Source organism: Solanum pennellii, chromosome 11 (genome assembly GCF_001406875.1).
Source record: "Solanum pennellii chromosome 11, SPENNV200".
Lineage (NCBI taxonomy): Eukaryota > Viridiplantae > Streptophyta > Magnoliopsida > Solanales > Solanaceae > Solanum > Solanum pennellii.
In genome coordinates this window covers 64,184,452-64,198,662 of record NC_028647.1, presented here as the reverse complement: position 1 = coordinate 64,198,662, position 14,211 = coordinate 64,184,452, and the positions used below count along the sequence as shown (strand labels likewise).

Sequence of the window (14,211 nt, the reverse complement as noted above, 5' to 3'; positions counted from 1 at the left end):
AAAACATACCTTCAAATATCTATTTGATCAAAGATTTTGAATCAGACTATGAAAAGTTATCTTCATACATTTGTCTGGTCATAGATTTTGAAAATCTTACTTTAAATGTCTATATAATCATAGATTTTGAACGAGACTTTTGAAAACTTATCTTCAAACAACGTGAAGAAGTGTGTAACACAATCAAATGGATCAAAAGAAGAAGATGGAAATAATTCCTAAAAGAGATAGTAGCACCAATTTTGAGGGCAATGATAGAAAGATTTTTCAACAAGGAATTGTACAACCTGAGTTGGTCATTAAACAAATACAACAAGAAATTATGTAAAAGAGTTTACATGTAGAAAGACACTAAAACAACACTTACATGTCAGTTTTTTATTCCAAAAATATGTAAGTAGATGTTTGTTTTCTTGAGATCTAGTGATTTGAAGAAGATAAACATCTATTTACATATTTTTGAAATAAAAAAAGTGACATCTAAGTGCTCTTTTAATGTCTTTCAACATGTAATATAAATCTTTTACATATTTCTTATTGTATTTGTGTATCATCAACTCAGCTTGTACACTTAAAATCACATGGAGTAAATCATTGCCATCAAAATTGATGCTAATATCTCTTTTTCGCAAGATAAGTTCTCAAAGCCTCGTTCAAAATCTATGATCAAATAGATATTTAAGGTAAAATATTTAAAATTTATGATCAGATAAATATTTGAAGATAAATTTTTAAAGTTTAATACAAACTCTTTGACCAAAAAAATATTTGAAGGTATTTCTAAAATTTTCATGCAAGGATGATGGTGAATCATTAAAAAGGATGAGACATTTTATTTACCGTAAAAAATTAGCATATTTTATACTTAAAAATAATCACTTTGAATGACATATTTTATTTTATAATTATAAAATATTCACGGAAGTTGAATATTACAACTTGTTTGATACGAGAAATAAGAGTGAGACAATAATTTTAAAATAACTTTTTTATTTTAAAATTCTAACATGGCATATTGAGAATTTTAATATAAAAATATATTTTAGTATATTTTATTTTCTTAAATTCCGTCAAGCTAAAACAAACAAACAAATCAAAACAAAGGTCAAAAAGTATAACTTCTGAAATTTATAAAAAAATACTTATTTATTTGTTCTTTCATAATCAAGATATTCGAATCAAAATTTACAGATCGATCCTTTTTTCTAAATAAATAATATTTTAATGTCTTTTTGTATTCACTTTCTATTTACAGGTACGGATACCGTGTTTTATCATGATATTGTCGGGAGCAAGAAATGGCTGCCGTTAAATTTCCATATTTTCTTTTCATTTTTTCCCTCAAGAAAGCACAATATATTTAATTAAGTAGGTTTTTAATGGTATTAAAAAAATATATAGGATTTTAAGTTAAGTTGAAAATATATATAATAAATAAAATTATATTTGAATATATATTTCACTTTGAAATTTATTGAAGTTATGTGAGAGATTTTCATCTTTACTTAAGAACTCATGTATTTATATTTCTAAATTTTCCTTTTGTTTAAGAAAAGCAAAAAAAGAAGGGGGAGGGGGTTACTATTAATATGATTTTCGATTGTTCATAAATTTATATGATTTATTTTGTATTACTAATGTACCAATCAAGGGTTTGGTCTCTATATGTGTATAATTTATGTAATATTATACGTAACAAAATGAAAATTAGTTTTATTTATTGAAAATATCAAAATAAAGTTAATTTTTGATTTTGGTACTGTGTAATTTTTGCTCAAAACTCAATAACGATATATGTTTTTATATAAATGGAGTGAATAGTTTAAGTTTAAAAGCTCACAACAAATTAATAAATAAATAAGATATTAATTTTTATGGAGAAAATAATAATTTATATATGTTTATTACCATTAACTTTTTTATATATTGCTGAAACAAATTCACATGTATTAAAATAAATTTCAACTATCCAAGTACGTAGCTTAACCCAATGTTTAGTATTAAGACTACTTTAATAAGAATAATTCACATGTATTAACATTAATTTCAATTATCCAAGTAGCTTAACCCAATGTTTAGTATTAAGACTATTTTAATAAGAATTTGTAATTCATATCTTTTTTTACAAAAAATAATTCAATTGGTCATTATTTTGATTGACCACTATGATATACAGAATATAATGGAATTTGTCATACTTGCACTAAATCCTTTTTGATAGTTTTTTATTCCTTCCTATGAGATTTTTGGTTTCAGTCGTCATTAGGCAACAAAAGTTGTGTACCACCAAATAATAGTGGGGTAATATGACTCATTTTAATCATAGATTTAATTATAAAGTTTTGAGAATGGAGAAATACTATCACTACTATATTATATGAAGCGTCAATCTTCGATGAATTATTATAATTTGATTTGAAAAGATGATTATTTGAATAAGAAAAAACACAGTGTATTTGATGCAAATATTTTTTTCTTTTACTTGATAATTGATATACTAATCAGAATGAAAGTTTGCGAACTACAATTTATTGAGAGATAATCAAATTTTCTATCGTTAGAAGTTCTTAATTTATCACTTTTTTCCATATCACATCTATTTTAGTTGGAAAAAGATTCTTCACGTGGGAATTTAACCGTAAAAAAAAAATTCGATTTAACTTTTATCATATTTATCATAGTCAATATATAATATAATTATAATAATCGCATAATAATTAAAGGAAAATGGTGATTAAACAATTTTGTATAATGCAAAGTGACTTATTGGGTTTCTAAGAACTTTCATTCTTTTAATATAATATAAATTATATAAATTTAAGTACACACCATACTTTATAAGATTTTTATTTCTTTAAATAAGATCATTTATACTTCAAGCAATCTCACATGATTTCATTATCTTAATTAAATTAATTTTTTACTATTTATGCATTCAACACTTGAATATTAATTTCGATATCAACAACAAATAACCATATATATACTAAATAAAAGATATAGATATTATTCATTTCATTTCATATTAAACTTGGTAAAAAAAATAAAATTAAAGCCCTAATTCCCAATCATATGTAGCTCAAATTTGACTAATTAACAACTATAGATTCACTATCTATCAATGTAGCAATTCACTCGGTGACAGTATATCAATTTATTCTACATATTTTGCATCTTTTGTACTATATCAAAGTAAATCAATACAAAGAGAAACAAATAAAACTTCTAGTTCTTTTTATTTAACTCGAATCCTTACTAATAATTCTAAGTATTTCGGATAAATATATATATATATATTTGCTTTATGGGGTAATTTTTTTTTCTATAATAAGAGTATAAGTTTTGATATATCGTTTCAAAATACCGTTGCGTAATCTAACGGCCCAAATACAAAACGCATGCCATCTCTCTCCTCTTCTCCTACTTGCTCTCCCCGCCATTTCTTCCCTCCGAGAAATCACCATTTTTCTTCTTCCATGCCCCCAAACCCTAGCTTTCTCCCACTATTTCCTCTCCAATTTCATCACAAAATTAAAATTCTTATATCAGCTGCAAAATCAACACACTTGTGATGGTCCTTGATGAAAATGTGCAGTCAGAAATGGCAGAAAAGCAATGCCTCTGTTCGAATCTTCGTAATTTTTTTGGTTTTTTTCATCATCTCGGTGAATCAAATCTCTGCACAGCAGCAGCAGCAGCAGCAGAGCGATAATCCAGGGTCGAAACCGCTTTTGGCCCAGGTTTATAGCAGTTTTAGCAATTTCACTTCCTTGTTTGATCCTGCTGTTACCAATAATTTGAAGTTCTGCATCGATGATGTGTAAGCTCATTTTCTCGATTTCTCTTCGCCATGCGTGATTTTTCTTTTTGTTTTCAATTTTTCTGCCGATTCAACGTCCAACGATGTTATGATAGATTGGTTGAATGCATTTGCTTTAAAACATTGGGGAATTACACAGCAAATTCACTAATATTGCAAAAACCTCTTCAGAACAAACTCAAATAAGGAACATCTATTTATTTACTTAGCATATAAGGGAATTCCAAGCCTATTAGTTCAATTAATGAACATGACTTGTAGTAGACTTACTTTAGGTCTACTATTCGTTAGGTACAAGTCCTTTAATCTAGTTATAATTTGTTATGTTATTAGAAAATGCCGAGGATTCAAGGATCGTTTGGTTGCTGGTTAGGAAGTGAATTATTCATGTATTAAAGTAAGCATAAGTAGTACTCTTTTTGGTAGCATTTTAGTTGCTATGTATAAAATTCAGCACACCAAGTACGGTGTTCGGTTACGAGTTTACAGTCCTGCATAACTAATATCTCCACATACTATTAAACTTTAAGTCTTGGTGGTTGTATTATTACTATCTTAGTAGTACTTCAATCTTAAATTGTTTCATAATAGATAAATCATCTCGAAAATCGTCTCTTATCTTGCTGTAGGAAAGTATATTCTTCAATTCCTATGTCATTAAGCCAATTCGCAAAAGTTTTTCCTAAGTTTTATTTTTATCTTTAGTTGTTATAGTGTTGGCTTTGTTAAGTCATCCTAAAGAACTTTGAAAGCTCGTTTTCAGTTGATGAATGCTGATCGTTTTGTAGGGATGCTGAGTGGAACGCGGCTTTTAATTTCACCGAAAACACAGATTTTTTGACAGCATGCATTAATCAGACAAAAGGTACCAATTGCTGGATAAGATTCTGAGGTTGTATATTTTCTAGTTCGAAGTTTGCTGGTCTAATTCATAATATTCTATACGTTCTGCATCATGAGAATTCAGGAACTTACGAAAAATGTAGTTTGTAGCCTTACTTTTTCTGATAAGATAATAATATGAGTTCCTTTGGTTGCTAAACATTCGATTAGCAAGTTCACTTTTGTGGTGATCACTAGTTAATTTCCACAAGTACCGCATTTAAGATTTGATTGCTTCTAATACCATTGACATGGTAAGATCACTCTGTGGAGCTATCTACTAATTGTTCTATTGTCTTTATTTTCATTTTCATGACATCTTCGGTGGTCGAATAGGTGATGTACTGAAGCGCTTGTGTACAGCAGCGGAGATAAAATTCTATTCTCAACTTTTAACGCAAGGAAGAGGTAACCTGAAACCTAACACGAATTGTAACCTATCATCATGGGCTCCTGGATGCGAGCCAGGATGGGCTTGTAGTGTTGGAGATAATCTGGTTCGCCTTAAAGATGCAAAGGAAATGCCACCTAGAATTCTTGATTGTCAACCTTGTTGTGAAGGTTTTTTCTGTCCTCGTGGTCTCACCTGCATGATACGTAAGTATCTACAAGAATATTTGCTTTAAGTCATTGAAACCATGACCACTATTTGAAGTAGATGTGCTCAAACAATTTGGACCAAGCAACATCTCGAAGTTGCTTACTATCAAGAGATAGTGTTTTCTATCATTTCAGAATTGCTTGATATCAAGATACTGTTTATATTTATCTTATTTTATTTGAGGTTGATCTTTACAAATTTTTAAAGTGATGAATTTGCTTATCTGATAAACAATCATAAGTTGCACCCTTGGCATAATTTTATGGCTATTCTTTTTCATCTATATCTGTTTTATGTTTGTTTTTTCTCCTATTTTCCGATTGAAGCCTGCCCATTAGGTGCATATTGCCCTATTTCAGATCTCGATGATGACTCTGGTTCATGTGAACCGTAAGTTTCACAATCTTTGGAGTTCTTATTCTTACATGACCAGATTCTTTTGCATCCTTCAACTAACATTTTCTGCCTCAAAATATGAAGGTACCGTTATCAACCTCCTCCAGGGCAGGCAAATCATACTTGCGGTGGAGCAGATGTCTGGGCTGATGTTATGAGTACTACTGAACTGTTTTGTTCAGCAGGATTTTACTGTCCAACTACTGCACTAAAGATTCCTTGCAATAAAGGGTATTTATATTCATCCCAAAACCGGGAAACATGCATCTTACCATGATTTCTCTTTCCTCCCCTCCTTGTTTAGGCAGCAAATAGCAAAATGTTACTTCTGTTTAACTCGGCTCATCCTTTTGCTCATATTAAAAGCTCATGCTAATCCATTCTCTTATCATACTGTTTGTTTATGCTTTTCCAGGCATTACTGTAGAACTGGTTCTACATCTCAAACAAGTAAGTCCTCATCTCATGTGATAGTCTGTTTTGTCTCTGTATTAGGTTCTGTGTTGCTTTATAAAATGCCTGTTTGGTTGTGGACTTGTGGTTGTCTCACTTGTAACATACTTCAAAAGAAAAAATACAAAAGGAAAAAGAAAAATACACACTTGAAAAACGAAATTTCCTTGGTGTGTCATAGCAGCTTGTGAGGTTCCAAGTGAAATACAAAAAAGAATACTAACTGCATGCTGTCATATCCAATTATCTTCTTTGCCTAGGCTACTAGAACTGTTAAAATATGTTAGACGAATATCCAATAATTATTACTAGAAATGAGCAGGACGTATAAAGATATGACCATATTGGACATCCACCTTACCAAGATTGTTATTTTAGTGGTGGGATGTGTCTCACATTCTTCTCTACTAAGAGAAAGATTTACTTAAATTCCTTTTTACGATATGAGACATCATATAGTTGTCATGCTACAGAATATGTGAACTTGTAACTTGAAGATAATACGACAAGATGAAAAGTTATACCTTAAGTAACAACTAATTGCATGTACTTCTCGATTTATATTTCTGGAAATATTTTCTGGTCTAACATTGCCATCATCATCAAGTATTTATCAATAGTTATGGACATGCAGGCTGCTATAAATTAGCTATTTGTGAATCACAATCAGATAATCAAAATATCACAGCTTATGGTATTATGTTTTTTGTAAGTTGTCTCCTCACTCCTATGCTGTACAAATATTGATTGTCTATATAAGGTTTTACTTTTGAGATAGTGTCATAATGCTCCTGGCGTGTTAGCAGTATGGCTTAATTTTTTTAAGGCTTGAAGTGGGAGAAGGAAAGTGAGTAATTCATGCCGAAAGAACAGAAATAAACCTGCAAAAGAATAGATTTGTCTTCAGCTAATATCTGTTATTTCCTTACCGAAGGAGGTGGGAATGGGAGGGACTAGTCTGGACGTAACTTCTACTCCTCCTTTTCTGATAACAGAAGAATAATGGCTGCATAAATAGCATAACTGAGCCCAAATAAGGACAGATCACTCCTCCTTTTCTGATAACAGAAGAATAATGGCTGCATAAATAGCATAATTGAGCCCAAACAAGGACAGATCGCACAAGATATAATATTTTACATTTCCTTTTAGTTTGATTTTCATCTGTAACAAGTCACAACTAACCAACAAGCTTCTTCAATAACTTGCTTCTTTTCATTTGAAATTTCTAATTTAATCAACTTCATTTCTTGGAGTTCTCAATTGATCACTGAGGAGTCTGTTTGACATTGCTAATTGTCACCAATGAACGTCAAATCTAATGTCCATGTTTCCTTGTAATAATCATATTCATGCTGCATTTGCTGAACAATCTGATACGCTTGCAATGGATGCCTGTTAGAGATTCAAAATGTCAAAGTTCTATAAGTATGTCAATTGAACAATGTCATGCATGAGTTTACAAGTGCTCCTTTAATCTGAAAAGACTTCCCATCTTTACTGAGTTATACTCTTGTTTTGTGTTTCATAGAGGCATATAATAGATATGACTCATGTATACTCCGCATGCTTCATCCACAAACATGCATATTTTGGTTTCTAATTGAGCTAAGATTGCTATTTTACTTTAGTGTGACATGTGACTGCGCTTTCCATTTCTAATAGGGTGGAATTACACTTATACTTGTCATTATATACAACTGTTCTGACCAAGTGCTGAGCAGCAGGGAGAGAAAACAAGCGAAGTCCAGAGAACGCGCAGCAAAAAGTGCGAGGGAGAATGTACAGGCACGTGAGAAATGGAAATCTGCTAAAGAGATTGCTCGCAAGCATGCAAGTGGTCTACAATCTCAATTGTCAAGGACATTCTCCCGGAAGAAGTATGTAAGTCAACAGGATCCTCATAAGGCTCCTAGTCACGCTAGATCTCGTTCAGAAGCTGCCTTACCCCCCTTGCCCTTAGGTATGTCTCACGCCAAAGCTAAAAAGCAAACCAACCTCACAAAGATGGTGCAAGAGCTTGAAGAAAATCCTGATAGTCATGATGGTTTCAATATTGAGATTGGGGAAAAAAATATGAAAAAGCCTAAGGCTGAAAAGTTGCAAACCAAGAGCCAAATCTTTAAATATGCATATGGTCAAATTGAGAAAGAAAAAGCTATGCAGGAGCAGAATAAGAATTTGACATTTTCTGGTGTAATCTCAATGGCAAGTGATATAGAGATTAGAACTAGACCTCCCATTGAGGTATGTTTCAAAGATTTGACACTTACTTTGAAGGGGAAAAACAAGCATCTATTGAGGTGTGTATCAGGAAAATTATCACCTGGCCGTGTTTCTGCTGTTATGGGTCCATCTGGTGCTGGAAAGACAACATTTCTTTCTGCATTGACTGGGAAGGCTGCTGGGTGTACCATGAATGGTGTAATTCTCATAAATGGGAAGAATGAACCGATGCAGTCATACAAGAAAATCATTGGCTTTGTACCTCAAGATGACATAGTACACGGAAATTTAACTGTGGAGGAGAATCTTTGGTTTAGTGCTCGGTGCAGGTATGCTATTGCAGTTCTGTTAGTACGAATCTATGCATTCATATAATATCTTTTCTGCAGGGCATTTGTTTTTTCTTTTTGAAACTGGTAACATTAGTTTGTCATTCTTTTGCTTCATGAGTTTGATGACTTCAACCATCAGTCTACACTCTACATTTTGGTGGTGACTAGTTCCAGTTGTTTGTTGATTAGAAAGGTCATGCATTTATTTCCTTCTTATTCTGGAGTGCTACATGCCTACCCATTATTGTTAGAAACCACTGTCTGATACTTGTCAATGGATTTTCAAAGTATTCATGTGAGGGTCTGAAATCTCTGTGCCGTCCATTATTGTCAAACACAAACTAGGCAGAGATATGACCAGGTTATATTATCCAAAAGGAAGTTAGTTAGCCTTTTGCTACTGCTTTCGCTTGTTAGCTTGCTGTTTTTTGGTACTATATTCATCTGATGCTAGTCTACTCTTCTTTGTTGAATCACTCTTCCAGGTTGGCAGCTGATTTGCCTAAACCTGAAAAGGTTTTAGTTGTTGAAAGAGTCATAGAGTCCTTGGGATTGCAACCTGTGAGAGATTCTCTTGTGGGGACAGTGGAAAAGCGAGGCATCTCTGGGGGTCAGAGGAAAAGAGTCAATGTTGGGCTGGAAATGGTTATGGAACCTTCTTTGTTAATCTTAGATGAACCCACTTCTGGTTTGGATAGCTCTTCATCTCAACTGTTGCTCAGAGCAACTCGTCGTGAAGCTCTTGAAGGAGTAAATGTATGCATGGTGGTGCACCAACCAAGGTGATGTTACGAATGATAGACTCTTAAGTTTTTTTGGTCTTGCTCTATCCATCTTCTTCCATCTGCATTCCCTGGTGGTTATCATATTGACTTTTATCGATTGCAGTGTCTTTCTGTTTATCCTCGCACTCATTTTACATATTGCAATCACAAAACATGTGGAATTATAACCATATAAAATTTAAGTAGCTTTCCTCCAGCATAATTGGTGCAATTTCGAAATGCGGAAACTGAAACCCTAATTCTAAGAACAACAAATAATGACATGTTCTCTATTGATTCAAACACTGTATTCAAATGCATACTTGATTCACTTTTTGGACCAAGTTCACTGAAGTCTAAATGGCAATGCAACTCAAACTCAGGACCTCTTCTTGCTCTGTTTACACAGCATCTTATTTCAGAAAAACTTTTTGACTCTGGTTCTCAGATTAAAAAATGCTTGGGTTTCTTGTCCATGGTAGGTTAGAAGTAACATAACTCCCTCCATTCCAATTTAGGTGTCTTACTTTCCTTTTTAGTGTGTATATTCATTGAGAATGTCACCTTTCTTATTTAGTTGTTCGGAAGCTTTTAATTCCAATGTTCTCATTTTACTATTAATGACACTCCCTTAGAACTTAGAAGCATGACATGGTTTATTTAACATTTTACTATTAACGACACTCCCTTAGGAATGATATGTCTTGTTTAATATCACAAGATTTGAAAGGTACTTTTGGCATGTTATACACACCTTTAAGACCACAAAATTCAAAAGTTCCATTATATTTTTAAACTTCATGCCTAGTCAAACTAGGACACACCAAATAAAACGGAGGGAGTAACATACTTTATAGCTAGATTTGCTGAAGAATGAACTTTGTATTTGAATGATAATATAACTTTTGGGTTAAAATGTGTAAATGAAGTACTGTATTATTGCAAATTCATGAATTATTAGATGCTTGTATTTGGGAAAGGGGGTAACTATATTGTTAGATCATTATACATGTACAGAGTAGGTGCCTCTGTATCAGATGCAACTGTTGGGGAAATTATATTCAAATCCAGTTTTTTGTAGCAGAAAACAGTAAAATAGCCAAGGCTCTAGTACATCTTCATGCTTCTATATCAGAAGCAAATGTTGAGGAAATTATGTCTTGTAGGACTCCCAAAATGAGAAGTTGCAAATATAAGATCAAGAGTCACAAAAGACAAAAAATATGATGACCATTAACTTAAAGGGATAATTAGAGAACTTAAGAATGGAGGGATAACAAGTTGATGAAATTTGTGAATCAAATTCGAACCTTAGAAGAAGATCTTCCAGAATAAAGTGTTGTACTGGATATGGAAGGAAAAACAACCACATTTCCGATGTTGACAAAGACTCATTTTGGTTCGATGTAATATATTAAGGAAAATTATATTTTCTAAAATAACCAACCGAATCTCTTACAATCCTTTTGCAGCTATACTTTGTTCAGAATGTTTGATGATTTGATACTTCTAGCCAAGGGTGGCCTTACAGTATATCATGGACCAGTAAAGACAGTGGAAGAGTACTTTGCAGGAATTGGAATAACTGTACCTGATCGTGTTAATCCTCCTGATCATTTCATTGATATTTTAGAAGGAATTTATAAACTCCCAAGCACTGGATTGAGCTATAAAGATCTTCCCCTTAGATGGATGCTTCATAATGGTTACCCCATACCACCAGACATGCTAGAATCTTCTGGATCAAGAGCATCTTCGGTTGGAGATAATTCAGCTGATTTAACAAGTCCTGCAACTGTTACCTCCGAACAATCTGCAGACCTGTGGGCAGATGTAAAATCCAATATTGAACAGAAGAAGGACCGCATGCGATTCAACTTTTTGGCATGGTCGGACTTGTCTAATCGGAAAACACCTGGTGTTTTGCTTCAATATAAGTATTTCCTTGGAAGGTAATAATAAATTTATCTCCTTGTATACCTTCTAAAATTGTTCTTTAATATGTTATGTTATGTTCTCCCTATTATTTTCTATGTCCTCTTTACTTCTGTATTGTTCTGTTAGCTGCTACGATAGCTGCTATGATGTTTGTTACTCGAGGAAAAATGTGTGCCCAATTCTTTTAGTTGATTTAGAAATGTTATTGAGTTTGCATTTGTTTTGATTGTTGGCATCTATTGTCAGAGTCGGTAAGCAGCGATTGCGTGAAGCCCGGATACAAGCAGTTGATTTTCTTATTCTATTACTTGCTGGACTCTGTTTGGGAACACTTGCTGAAGTGAGTGATGAAACCTTTGGATTCATGGGGTACCTTTACACCGTCATTGCAGTTCGTAAGTTCAAAACCTCAGAACAGTTTATATACTTCATTTTTTAAATCTTAATACAGAAAATTGATGACTTCAAATGAGACGGTTGATAATTTTTATTTGCAAATTTATGAGAAAAAGTTCTCAATTTTAAATTGCTGTTCTTGTCTTTGACCCTCCTTACTGCTAGTAGTCACTCATTAAAGTAAGAATAATCAATCTCAAAGAAGCAAAGCATCTCAGAAAAGGACTTAAAGAATTCTATTCCATATATCTTCACTACCTTTTTTTACTTTACCTTAGTTCTAATCTTTCAAAATGTTTTTCAGCTCTTCTCACAAAGATTGCGGCTTTGAGATCATTTTCTCTAGATAAATTACATTACTGGAGAGAGAGTGCATCTGGCATGAGCGGTTTGGCATATTTTATGGCTAAGGATACAGTTGACCATATCAATACTATTATAAAGCCTGCAGTTTATTTATCAATGTTCTACTTCTTCAACAATCCAAGATCTTCGATTTTGGATAATTATCTCGTCTTGCTTTGTGTTGTATATTGTGTTACTGGAATAGCTTATGCACTTGCCATCTACTTTGAACCTGGTCAAGCTCAACTGGTGTGTATTCAGAACTTTGATCATGCAATACGTATCAACTCCAACCCTTTTGCCATGATTCTCTAATAACAAGCTAATCTGTCTTTCAGTGGTCGGTGTTACTTCCAGTTGTTTTGACCCTCATAGCAAGCAAGGACAGTAGTTCATTCACGGGGAAAGTAGGAGATTATATCTATTCAAAGTGGGCCTTGGAAGCATTCGTAATTGCAAATGCTAAAAGGTTTGGTGAATCCTTCTCCATTATGTCTAAATTCCTCTTGCATTATGGCTAAACTTGCAAATAAATACTTGCTGAAATTTAGAACAAACATACACAGTTTAATACCACAAGTGGTGCCTGAGGAGTGTAGAGTGTACACTGAGCTTACATCTTGTGCTGTTAGATAGGTTGTTTCCAATAGACTCTCGGCTCAAGGAAAGTATAATCACAGCATTTATGGAAACATAAGCAATAACAACAACAGGATAATTAGAAAACTGAAACATATAAGACAACAAATAGTACTAGAAAACTAGGAATGAGAAGCATGGAAATGATAAAATTAAAAAAATACCGAAAATTATACTAATACTGCTGGTAAGGAAAAGCAAAATGTGAAGTTACCTATTACTAGCCTTCTACCTTAATCATTAGCCATCAGTTGTTGAACATCAAATGCACCTCAGATTTTGGGATTTAAGAAGTCATATGTTGATCATTCATTCCAGGATAAATTGTAATTCTTTTTTTTTTGTTTCTCTTCATTTTCATTTTGTCGGCCTTTAGGTACTCTGGGGTGTGGTTGATCACAAGATGTGGTGTACTAAAGAAAAGGGGCTATGCACTTGATCATTGGTACCCTTGCTTACTAAAACTCATCCTTCTTGGTGTTATCAGTCGCTGTGTAGCATTTTTCTTATTGATAACTTTCCAGAAAAAATAAGTCTTGTTTGTTGCTATCGTGCTTCATCACTTGGTATACAAGGACAAAGGTCAGTTTACAGACTCAACCATGAAAAAAATGTTGGGAAGCCTCAAAAAGTTGGGTCCCTTGTGAAGATTATTGTACATAACCTTGATATGATTCTTGCCAAAAATGTAAATTACTCGAAACAGATGGTATATAGCAGCAGGAGTCAATTAAACAGGTTAAATGATTATTTCATCTTTAGGTGAAAAATCAAGTGTAATATGTGCTAATAGTAGTTCGTCTAGGAGATTGATGCTACCTGGTTCCTGAGCCTCGTGATGTAGCCTTGAACCTCAAGAGAAATAACCGAGAATGTCTGTCTTGTCTTAATGAAGTTGACAAGGATATGACTCAGAGTACACTTCATAAATTGGAGGGTACACCCAAAAGTTGGTAAAAGATCAGGAAATTAATGTCAAATTATGTAAATGGTTATGCAGCCAAATGTGATAATGCCAGCATAAATTAAGTTTTGAGTAGACACTACATCTTTTTTGTTCAGAAAATTATCTCATGTTCTCTTCTTTTTTTTCTTCTTTTTCTTTTTCTGATTGGTTAAGTTATCTCATGTTTTTTGGATAAGCAAAGAGGAAAAATAGTGTTGGTACTCCATTAATGAAGCCTGCACCCTTCTCATCAGGTTCAGTTGGCAATGAGAGATTGTGTTTGTGCACAAGTTTGCCTGTTGGTAAATAGAGTAAAATTACAATAACAACATACCAGTGTTATCCCACAAATGGAGTCTGAGGAGGGTAGAGTATACGCAGACTTTGGGAGGTAGAGAGGTTGTTTCCGATTAGACCCTGGGCTCAAGAAAAAAGATATCAAAAAAGATCAAAAAAGAAATAATGGAAGTAAA

General features: G+C 33.1%; 1 protein-coding gene across 1 annotated transcript; it reads left to right on the top strand.

Moving 5' to 3' along the window:
* The first annotated feature begins 3,388 nt into the window (after positions 1–3,388).
* LOC107003522 (ABC transporter G family member 28) lies at positions 3,389–13,875 on the top strand. The gene is made up of 14 exons (XM_015201863.2): positions 3,389–3,820; positions 4,609–4,685; positions 5,039–5,299; positions 5,630–5,693; positions 5,784–5,930; positions 6,115–6,149; positions 6,787–6,860; positions 7,818–8,707; positions 9,196–9,492; positions 10,947–11,426; positions 11,659–11,807; positions 12,113–12,402; positions 12,492–12,622; positions 13,169–13,875. The coding sequence occupies exons 1-14, from the start codon at positions 3,582–3,584 to the stop codon at positions 13,323–13,325; spliced, it is 3,291 nt and encodes a 1,096-aa protein (XP_015057349.1). The 5' UTR covers positions 3,389–3,581; the 3' UTR covers positions 13,326–13,875.
* The last annotated feature ends 336 nt before the right edge of the window (positions 13,876–14,211 follow it).

Bases quoted from the DNA above. Each gene is read 5' to 3' on its own strand.
- LOC107003522 (XM_015201863.2), top strand. From the start codon at position 3,582: ATGAAAATGTGCAGTCAGAAATGGCAGAAAAGCAATGCCTCTGTTCGA. The intron at 3,821-4,608 runs GTAAGCTCATTT...ATCGTTTTGTAG, and splicing joins AAGTTCTGCATCGATGATGT to GGATGCTGAGTGGAACGCGG. The intron at 5,300-5,629 runs GTAAGTATCTAC...TTCCGATTGAAG, and splicing joins TGGTCTCACCTGCATGATAC to CCTGCCCATTAGGTGCATAT.